Source organism: Saccopteryx leptura, chromosome 6 (genome assembly GCF_036850995.1).
Source record: "Saccopteryx leptura isolate mSacLep1 chromosome 6, mSacLep1_pri_phased_curated, whole genome shotgun sequence".
Classification (NCBI taxonomy): Eukaryota; Metazoa; Chordata; class Mammalia; order Chiroptera; family Emballonuridae; genus Saccopteryx; species Saccopteryx leptura.
Genome location: NC_089508.1, coordinates 134,598,569 through 134,609,194, shown reverse-complemented (window position 1 = coordinate 134,609,194; position 10,626 = coordinate 134,598,569). Strand labels below are relative to the sequence as shown.

General features: G+C 48.2%; 1 protein-coding gene across 1 annotated transcript; it reads right to left on the bottom strand.

The window, feature by feature from the left end:
- Window positions 1–4,710: 4,710 nt before the first annotated feature.
- On the bottom strand, window positions 4,711–8,895 carry SAXO5 (stabilizer of axonemal microtubules 5). Its single transcript, XM_066343678.1, has 8 exons — window positions 8,334–8,895; window positions 7,224–7,330; window positions 7,033–7,136; window positions 6,672–6,784; window positions 6,481–6,590; window positions 5,942–6,143; window positions 5,366–5,451; window positions 4,711–4,929 (listed from the first exon to the last, which is right to left on the bottom strand). Exons 1-8 carry the CDS (start codon window positions 8,893–8,895, stop codon window positions 4,711–4,713), a joined length of 1,503 nt encoding a protein of 500 aa, XP_066199775.1.
- Window positions 8,896–10,626: the final 1,731 nt, after the last annotated feature.

The window sequence follows — 10,626 nt, the reverse complement described above, 5'->3', positions numbered from 1 at the left end:
AAGAAATGCATTTTGTAGAAGATGAATTGGGTATAGGAGAGATCAACATAAAGTACTTCCAGGTCATCATGATGTACCTTCTTGTACTGATTAAATATTTCCAGTAAGGTTTCTGTTCTTTCCTGACAACCCATCCTAGGGCTGGTCACTTTCATTATTAGAAAATGCTTCAAAAAAAAAAAAAAAAAAAAGAAAGAAAGAAAGAAAAGAAAATGCTTCAAGTTTTGCTGAAATCTGCCTCCTGGAAACTCTTACCCATTGTTTCTGACATGATGTCTGGGTTGCTTTAAAGCAGGGGTCGGGAACTTTTTTGGCTAAGAGAGCTATGAACGCCACATATTTTAAAATGTAATTCCGTGAGAGCCATACAATATGTTTAACACTAAATACAAGTAAATGTGTGCATTTTGTGTAAGACCAACACTTTTAAAGTACTATCAGTCTCTGAATTCTTTTTAACAACATTGTTATGCTGTTACTAACCAATGATGAATAAAGTTCTTCTTACCATTAATGCGACTTCTGGTGCTGCAAGATTTTGCTGATGGCTTTGTAGACTGGTTGATACATGGTGAGGATAAAGCTTCATGCAGGCGTTGAGACTTCCATCCGTTAAACGTGTTTGTAGGTTGGTCTTAACATTCTTTAGATGTGAGAAAGACTGCTCACATGCATACATAGAGCCAAGCATTGTCAGTACAGCAATACTCACACGCTGTGGTGTGTGGGATGTGACGGGAAGCGGTTTCCAAGTTTTGACAATCAGCTGGTCCGCGGGTTGAAGTTTTTTCATTTCTCCCCACTTGTGTTTGCTCGCCAACTCTGCTTGCTGTCGTGCAAGTCTTTCCAAATCTTCATTCAGTGACTTGAACTTATTCACTCACATGTCTGAGGCCTTCAGGTCAGCAGCTTGTAGCTCAAAATCTCTGGCGGAGACACCGGGGATGTAACTCAGGTTGGCACTGTCCACTACACATTCGTGTGGATGGGTGATGAACTTAAAAAGATGAGTGGGCTCACGAAATTCTGCAAAGCGTGCTTTGAATGACTGCAGGAGATTAATGTGAAGCCTGCTAGCTGCTGGAGATCAAGATGTTGAGCAGGGTCACTTGCTGTGCATGCATCTTTAAATTCTCCCAGTTTTTCAAAGTGTGGTAAACGACCTGTTTCAATGTCAGGGATGAAGAGTTCCAGCTTGTTTTCAAATGCAAACACTGCTTGTTGAAGGGATAAGACTGTATTTCCAATGCCTTGCATTTTCACATTAAGCTGGTTCAGATGTTCAGTCATGTCCATGAGATAGTAGAACTTCAGGAGCCACTCATTGTTAGCTAACTCAGGATGCTTGACATTTTTCATTTCAAGAAAAGTCCGGATTTTACTCAGACAAGCCACAAAATGGCTGAGCACCTTCCCTCTTGACAACCAACGCACATTGCTGTGTAGAAGCAGAGCAGGATAATTATTCCCAACTTCACCCAGCAGTGTTTTAAACTGGCGATCATTTAAAGCTCGGGCAACAATAAAGTGGACCACCCAAATGACCAGCGAAATCACCTACCCAAGCTGCTCGCCACACATCTAGCACAAAGCGCCTTCTGATGTTAAGATGCAGTGAAAACTTAGGATGGGTCTCTTTATATGTTCACAAAGAAGTGCTACGAATCCTCTGTTTTTCTCCACCATGCACGGAGCACCATCAGTACACACCAAAATAAGTTTATCCATCGGTAGATTTTTTTCTGTAGCAAACTCAGTGAAAGACTTAAATAAATTCTTCCCTCTTATCTCTTTCATAGGGAAAACAGCAAGACTTTCCTCATGCAGTGTGTCACTGACAGCGTACCTTGCATTCATGCTGAACTGGGATAAATGGCTTATGTCTGCTGACTCATCCAAAGCTAGAGAAAAGAATGGTGCCGCATTTATATCCTTCACTTGTGTTGCCTCAATTTGATTTGCCATCATGATGGTACGATCGTGAACAGTTCTTGCCAACAGAGGCATGTCTTTTATTCGTTTGATTAGCTTGACTTTATCTGAAAAGTCGTCAAAAAGTTCATTGGCAACATCAAGCATGAATGTTTTGGCATACTCCCCATCTGTGAATGGCTTTCCGTTTCTCATAATTGCTAAAGCACCAGCAAAGCTAGCTGAATTCCAGTCACCTTGTTGGGTCCAAACACGGAGTTGCTGCTGACTAGCTTGCACTCTGCACAGTGGCTCTTGACATGCTTTCTTCCTGCTGTCCCCCACTGGATATTTCGATGCAAATGCAGTATGGTGTGTGTTGAAGTGCCACTTTACATTTGACCGTTTCATCAATGCAATTTTATCATTGCATATTAGACACGCTGCAGAACCTGCTCTCTCCACAAAGGCGAATTCCTCTGTCCATTCCTGCTGAAAAGTATGATACTCCTCATCTTTTTTTCTTTTAGCCATCTTCTTCATCAAAAGGGTTTCCGCAATTAGCTAGCTGACTACTTGATTAAAAGGAGGGAAGTTTACTTCCTGACCTCACAAGGACCAGTGTACTTTACGCATTACCCAATAAAAATTTGGTGTTGTCCCGGAAGACAGCTGTGATTGGCTCCAGCCACCCACAACCATGAACATGAGCGGTAGGAAATGAATGGATTGTAATACATGAGAATGTTTTATATTTTTAACGTTATTATTTTTCTTATTAAAGATTTGTCTGCGAGCCAGATGCAGCCATCAAAAAAGCCACATGTGGTTCGCAAGCCATAGGTTTCCGACCCCTGCTTTAAAGTGTTCCTAGAACCAGGCTTGAACACAGCTAATCCTGCAACTGGACCTATATGGAACTGAACACTAAAGCAAGCTTTCTGAGGTTTCAGGCAGGCAAGGGAAAAAGGAAAAGCATTTTTTTTTTTTTTTACTATTTTATAGAGGAGAGAGAGAGAGAGAAGGGAAGGAAGGAGGGAGGAGCAGGAAGCATCAACTTCCATATGTGCCTTGACCAGGCAAGCCCAGGGTTTTTAACCGTCGACTTCAGTGTTCTAGGTCAATATTTTATCACTGCACCACCACAGGTCAGGCAAGAAAAGCATTTTTGATGAAGTAATCTGGTCAAAAAGCAGACCAGCTTCATCAGTAGAACCTGATTTTGTCCTGGCAAGCATTGTAGGATAGATTTATCACAGCAGTTTTCAACCAGGGAAATTTTACCTCCATCTCCCAGGGGACATTTGGCAATGTCTGAAGACCTTTTGTGTTGTCACAACTGAGTAGGGAAGAGACTTGACTGGGCTTGCCTGGTCAAGGCACATACAAGAAATAAGTGATGCTTCCTGCTCCTCCCTCCATCCTTTCTCTCTCTCCTCTCCCTAAAATCAATAAAATGTTATTTTTTTCAAAGTCTGGGATGATGCTAAACATCCTACAAAGCACAACATGGCCTTCAACAACAAAGAATGATTTTAACTGAAATGTCAATAGTGCCAAGACTGAGAAACCCTGGTTTATTATGAAGTAATTCAGAGGACCATCATATACATCTTAAGTAGAAACAAGCAGGAGAGGTTGTCTGCAACTAGCAGAACCTCTCATGGTCTATATGGACACCATGAATGCTGCCAAAGGGCCATCTTATCCCTGTAGGACTGAAAGCTGAACTCCTGTCCTTTCTGTGGAAATGACAGCCTAGCCTCATAGAATTGCTGTCCATTGGGAAAGGGCTCTTGGCCAGGCTTCAGGTTGCCTTTTAATGGCCCATGGGATTGGGGACCTTCATCTTTTGAAGATCTGACTACAGGGTCAGGGAATTGTATTCATTCTTTCAAACTGATTCTCAACAGCCTACAAAGGCAGACCTTGAGTATGGCCACCAAGACCCATCTTATCTTAGACTGAACCAGCTTCTTGTTCTCACTAGACCCCAGATAATTCAAGATAGGGCACTGTCCAAGGTATTAGTCCTTTGCATGGTTGATAATGGGGTCACCCATGGACTTCAGGTTCCCACCCTATCCTCCTCTTTTTCATCTTTTCATGTTGTTGCTGGCTGGACACCTATTCCCTTGAACCTCACCATATCATGATGGAGTTTGTCAGTCACCCAGCCAGTGAGTGCATAGTTCATCTCCCAGCCTCTGCCCACAACTCTCATCCTGTTAACCCTGTTATACTTCCTCTCTTATACAACCCAGTCTCTTAACAATTGAAATCTCCTTCTCACACCTCATCTTCCTCTTCCCTACTCACCTTCATCTTCAGGAAGTAAGCTCTCCTCCTCTTTGACCCCCTGCTACACACAGTGACACATGTGCCCATTTCTCATTTATAACATTCAATGAGAGAGCTATTTGTCTCCATTTTACAGATGAGCAAAGTGAGGCTAGAGGGATTAAATGGCTTGCCCAAAGCTGCTATCCAGAAAATGGAGGAGTTAGGATTTGGACTCTGTCCATTTAGCCCCAGAAGCCCTCATTACCAATGTCTCACACACTGATTCTGTTCAATACAACTCCGTCCTCTCTCTGTCATTTAGAAATTGTCACAGCACTCGAACATCTTATACTGAGTCCGGCCGCCAAGTCTTTGCACAGATGGTGTGGCCTTCTTGCCCAGAAACCTTTAGAGTCTTCTGATGGAGTTATTCTCTCCTGTACAGTCCCTACTCGTCCAAGCATCCTCTTTCATGGCTGATTGATGGAGAGGAGTGGGATGTTGCCAAGGTGGTATTTATTGCTGACTAGGGCATGGGTAGGTAGGGGCCTGAAGGTCTACTTTCACACCCCCGCAGCCCCACTGGTGAGGGGAACCCAGTGGCACATGGCTCTCCTGGAATTTGCCCAATTTCAGCACTGCTGGGCCCTGGTACTTGAAGGCAAACTCATCATTGTATTGGGTTGAGAAGAAGCGCTGTGTATGCAGCGGGGGCTCCATGTGGCTATATTTGCACTGTGGAGTCAGGGTGGGTAGCCTGGTAGGACAGCCTGGGGGATGGCTGACCCACCTGAGCCACCCCATGGTCCTTGTACCACCCTGGAGCATCAAAGCTTGGTGATGGGCTTTGGGGAGGTGAGCAAAGGGGCCCTAGTTTGGGCTGACCTAGGAGCTGGATAAGGAACTGGGGGAGGGGCAGGAATAACTCCAAGGGCTGGGGTGACTCAAGGCAACCCTTCACTAACCCTTCACTTGGGGTATAATTGTGGCTGGTAATACAAAGATATCCCCAAGCTGGAATGACATTAAGATGACTTAGAACCTGGGGTGACTCTAGAGAGACCCTGCAAACTTGACACTAATTATGAGTCTGAGGTGATGGTATGAACATCTTGAGATAACTCTACACTGATTTTGGGGGGCTATTGGTCAGGGAGGTGACCCCCCTCACCCGCTGTAGCATCTCCTCAGTCATGGAGGCTGGAGCTGTTTTGTGTGGTTTCAGCATTTTCTGATTCGTGGTTAAAAAGTCTAGTTCTAGAAATTTGGGTGTGGGTGGTTAAACTGAGGGGCTGAGGGAGGAGAAGAAGATCCCAGCGGGCAAGGACATACGAGATTAAGAATAGGGTAGGGGTTCAAGGAGAAACCTGGGCCAGTGCTTCTCCTGGATTAAGAGGCAGGAAGGAGGGAGGAGCCAGGAAGGGCTGAGGAGGCCAGAGGCGGGACAGTTGCATGCCTTGGGGGTGGGACCAGTGGGGTAGGTTAGTGAGTCAAAGAAGAGAGTCAGAGTCTGACCAAGGAATGGCAGGGGCTATGGTCACACAGAGGGTGCTGCCATAGCAGAAGTGGGGAGTGGAGGCGGGTGGGTAACATGACCACGAGGAAGCAGGGTTGTCTAGGGGCAGAGTTGGGATCTTGGTAGAGTGGGATACAGCCTTACAAAAGGTGGAGCCAAATCAGGGAGTGGGCGGGGCCATAGCTGAGGCAGGGGCGGGGTCCTTTTGGGGTGGGGGCCTGCTGCTCTCACCGCCGGTGCCCTCTGGCAGGTTGCTATGCTGCAAGTGGAGGTTGAGTGCTTTCTGCTGCAGTTGCGTACCAGGGTGGTAATACATCGTGTTCATGGAGGTCTGGAAGAACTGTCCCAGCAGCTTCGACTCCCCTAAGGTCATGTGACTCTGCAATTTCTCATGAGGCACGTGGCGGCTGGGCGGGTTGGTTACCGGTGGTGGCTGTGGGACCACATGGCATCTAGAAAGCTCCCGTGTCGGGATGTTCCAATGCCGGGTTGGAGAGAAGGGTTGGGTGTGAGATGACCTTGAACAGCTCACACCCTCTCTGGGCCCCACCTGATGGCACTCAGAGTTGGTATTCTCTCATTTTACAGACAGGGTCATTGAGGCTTGGAGTGGTTTAAGGAATTTATCCTAGATCACACAAATAGATACAGGAGATCACCGAATACATGCCAAGCTTACTCCTTTCTCAGGGCCTTTGCACATACTATTCACTCTACTGGGAAACCCTTTTCCCTGATGAGTCCTGCCTCCTCCCTCACTTCTCACTGACCTGGCCATAGAAGAAGTTTATGGAGGTAGTGAGGCCGCCTGGGCCAGGGCACCAGTTTCCTTTCAGGATGTGTGACTCCAGGGTCTGGTCGTGGTGAAGAACAAAAGGCTCTGCCAGTAGCAGAGTAGGTGCTGAACAGCTCTAGGGAGCTGCTGTGGGAGCAAGAGGCAGGGCAGCCAGCAGGCTCTTACCTGGTTCCCGGGCATAGAAGTGCTCGGCGTTGGAGGTCCTGTCACAGAAGAGGCTGTCCCCAGGACCAATATTCACATAGTGGATGGAGGCTGAGGCCTGGGCCTTGTCATACCTGCATATAAGGTGTGTGTGTGTGGGGGGGGGGTTCCATCTGATCTGGGCCCTCACAACTCCCAGGAAAAGGGATGGGGCAAGCTTCCTAGTGGGCAAGCATGCAGTGCTAATGGCACAATAGTGGGCCTTGCCTGCAGGTGACGGAGACCTCAAAGGCACAGTATTGACCCTACAACCTTAGGTGGCACGATACACATACACAGAGAGCCTTCTGCCCCATCTTGGTGGAGTAAGGTTCCTTTGTACCTGTCTGGGGGCAGATCTTGGGGTCTTCTGTAGGCTTGTTTCTGCTCTGAACAAATGGGTCCATTGACAATCTTGAAGTCTCCCAGTGCCACACTGGAGGTGTCCTGTGAGTGAGTGGATAGGAGTGGGAAAGGCCAGGCCACCCAGCCCCATCACTGCCCTCCCCGGCAGAAACAGCAGCCTTGATTTACCTTCTTACACATCAAGGCAGGTGGGCCCATTAGGGCCTGGAACTGTCTCTGGTAGGAGGTCCCATTATCCCATCTCCTGTGGTCCCACTTGAGGGGTTTGTGGCCCCCTGAGGATGGGCAAGATGAGAGAGAGAATGGAATTAAATTCCTGCAGCCTCAAGCCCACTGCAATTCAATTCTTGGTCTGGGAAGGGGAGTTGGACAGTCCTGACTAGCCTAGTCTGAGGGTTGTCTGTCAAACACTAATAATAATAATAAGAAGAATACCAAGTATTGAGTAAGGTATCTAGGTTAAGTGCTTTACATCTCATGGTAGTGGTGGTGGTGGTGGTGGTGAGGTGCTGGTATTATCCCCTTCCTCCACTTTACAGCCTCCCCGAGGCTCAGAGAGGTTAGAAATCATAGAAATCCAGAACCAGAACTGAGCCAAATCCTGGTCTGACAATCCCTGGACCCAGGCTGAAGGGATTTTGACTAGTGATGTCCACCAGTAGTTCCCTTGGAGTCATAGAACTGAAAAATCACAAATAACAGTGACTCTTTGTTGAGCACTCACTATATGCCAGCCACATCATTCGCTCTGGGCTCCTTTTTGCTTTACCAGCTCCGGTGACGGTGACGTGGGGCCTTGTTATTGCATTCATTTCACAATATGAGGAAAACTGAAGCTGTGAGAGGTCAATTGCTCACTCAAGTACTAAGGCAGCAGGGCTGGGATAGGGATGGGGCACTTAGCATATCTGACAGATTCCAAACCAGAATTTACAACTTCTGCCCACCACACAGCTCCTTGAAAGGATTCAAGAAATATACCCATGCTATGGATGCAAACTGTGAGGCTCAAGGAGGCTTCAGGGTTTCTCAATCTCGCACGATTGACCTTTGGGGCTGGATAATTATTGTGGGGCCTGTCCTGGTCGTGGTAGGATGTTTGGCAGCGTCCCTGGCCTCTAACCACTCCTTGCCAGTAGTACCCCTTCTCCCAGTTGCGACAACCAAAATGATCTCCAGACATTGCCAAGTGTCCCTTGCGGGAGGGTGCAGTGTCCCCGTGGGCTTTGAGGATCTCTGGGTTGAGCAAATAGCGCAGGATGCCGTAGGCGCGCTCACCGAGGTGGCCGCAGGGTGCATGGGGCTGCGGACACTCGTCGTGGGGCGGGAAGAATGCCTGGTGAGTGGTAGGCAAAATGCGCAGCTTAGCTCGGTCGCCCAGCCGCACCGAGTCTCGGTGGAAGTGGAGGGGCGCGCCGCGGCTCCGATCGCTGTCGCGCGCGGGTAACTCTGGCCAACCCAGGTCGGTGTGCGTGGTGGAGAGGAGGGCGCATTCGCGCGCGTCTGCGTGCAGGTACTGGTGGCTGACCGGCAGGGCCAGTGTGCACGCCTCCGCAGGCTCTTGCTTCCTCGACGGCGCGGGCGACAGCTTAAACGCGCGCTGAGCCTCTGACACGAGCTCTTCGCTGGCCCAGCGCGCGTCCAGCTGGAAGAAGGTCCTTTGGGGCGGCGGCGGACACGGCGGCGTGCGGCGGACGTCTTGGTATGCGGGGAAGTCCCGGTGCGTCGTGGAGTGTGTGGCGTGCACGTGCAGCCGCAGGTCTGGCCCCAGAGCGAAGTGCGAGGACTTGAGGGAGTCTAGCCGGGCCGACGGGTGTGGCAGCAGGGCGTACTCGGCCATCGCTGCACGCAGTGCCACCTGTGAGGAGGAGGTGGGACCCGGGACTGAGCAAGTGCCCGCCAGGACCGTGCTGCCTTTTACTCCTTGTGTGCCAGGTACGGGGCTCAGTGTTGGGGCCATGGTTAGAAACAGGCACAGCCCCTTTGCTACCCCAGGGAAAGTACGGTATGAATAATGATTTATTTGACAGTTACTGCGTGCCAGGCCGTGACATAAACCCTCAGAAAGAGTAACAGTTAACAAAACAGACTGAGAGCCTTGTCTTTGTGGAGTTGATAATGGGACAAGAAGATTACAGACAATATAATATAATAATATTATAACTGTAAAATTATTATGTATCATATAATTATATAATTGTGGTAAGTAAATTAATAGTGTATAATATATAATAATATAATGTAATTTGCAACATGAATAGAAGGTGACAAGTGCTGTGGGAACAAATGTTCCACAGGGTAGAAGGATGGGGTTCAGGGTGTGAGGCTTGCAGCTTTAAAAAGGAAAGCATCACTGAGATGACAGTTGAGCAAAGATCTGAAAAAGAGGGGAGAGTAGCATTTGCATATCTGGAGAATAGCATTCCTGACAAACAGAACAGCAAGTGCAAAGGCTCTGAGGCTAGCACAGAGTAAGCAATGGGGAAAGCCACAGAATTAACCTCTGTGTTCTACATTTGGTTTGATAGGGAAACCCCCTCTCCTCTCCTTAAGTCAGTCATCAAGGCCATGACTGTCCTGTGCATATCTGGAACCCACTTCAGTCTCTCTGCATAACGCAGGCTGTGTCCTATCTCTGGTGTTCCTGTCCTCTGCTGTTGTCCTGGGCACTGACTATTCCCCTGGATACCTTCCTGTCATCGGACTGTCAGAGGTTTACTTACCTCCCCCACACCATTCACTTCTCTGACCTTCAGCTCCAGGCTCCAGTATCCTGTTTAGTCAACTGGGACTTTCTGGCCCTTCTCAGAGGAGAGGTGTTTCCCCCACTGGCCTCCCTACTCCTTGAAGACCAGGCCCTTCTTGGGTGCCAGCAGCACCCTTAGCTCAGGGGGCCTCCTGCAGGGAGCACTCCCAGACCACTTCAGCCCACAACTGCTCATTCATGTTGACCTCTTTAGAAAACATGCATCAAAAGTTTTAATGAAGCCATAGTTTTTCAGTGTCTGAGTTTTTCTTTTCTTTTCTATCATTTTGCCTAAAATAGCCACCTAAAATAGTTGAGAGTTGAGAAGGTGTCACATGGTTTATGGAAGAAACTGACAATTGAAATTACTAGCCAGGTCACCTTGGAATAAATAACTGGGCTCCTGTAAGCTTCAGTTTCCTCATCAGGAATGAAGAATAATTGGTACCTACCTTGAGGGGCGGACTGGGAGCTAATGACTCTTAGGAAATGCGCTTAGCATGGGGCTAATCCTCAAGATTCTCTCTGTCCCCAGTCTCCCAGAAGATCCTAACGTGATCCTTCCAAAGCTGCATCCAAGGGTGGTCCAGTCCTGCCCATTGTTACTGAAAGAACTTCCCCTGATAATGGTGTCACAATGGTTCCCCAGCAACTCTGGGGGCAGCTGGGAGACAAGTTGGGGGCAAGGCCAGAGGACCCTGCATCCTGGGAGCTTAGAAGGCCTGCCAAGTGACTTATTGAAGTCTCAGTTTTGTCATCTGGAAAATGGGACTGGGAATGGTAACTATTTTGGAAAGCAGCAGTGAGGATTTGATCCAATAGTCT

What these genes read in the sequence shown, in the direction of transcription:
- SAXO5 (XM_066343678.1), bottom strand. Translation starts at nt 8,895, where the DNA reads ATGGCCGAGTACGCCCTGCTGCCACACCCGTCGGCCCGGCTAGACTCC. An exon ending in TGCACCCTGCGGCCACCTCG is followed by an intron (nt 7,331 to 8,333) that starts GTGAGCGCGCCT and finishes GCCCATCCTCAG; the next exon opens with GGGGCCACAAACCCCTCAAG. An exon ending in CTTCTATGCCCGGGAACCAG is followed by an intron (nt 6,591 to 6,671) that starts GTAAGAGCCTGC and finishes TGCTACTGGCAG; the next exon opens with AGCCTTTTGTTCTTCACCAC.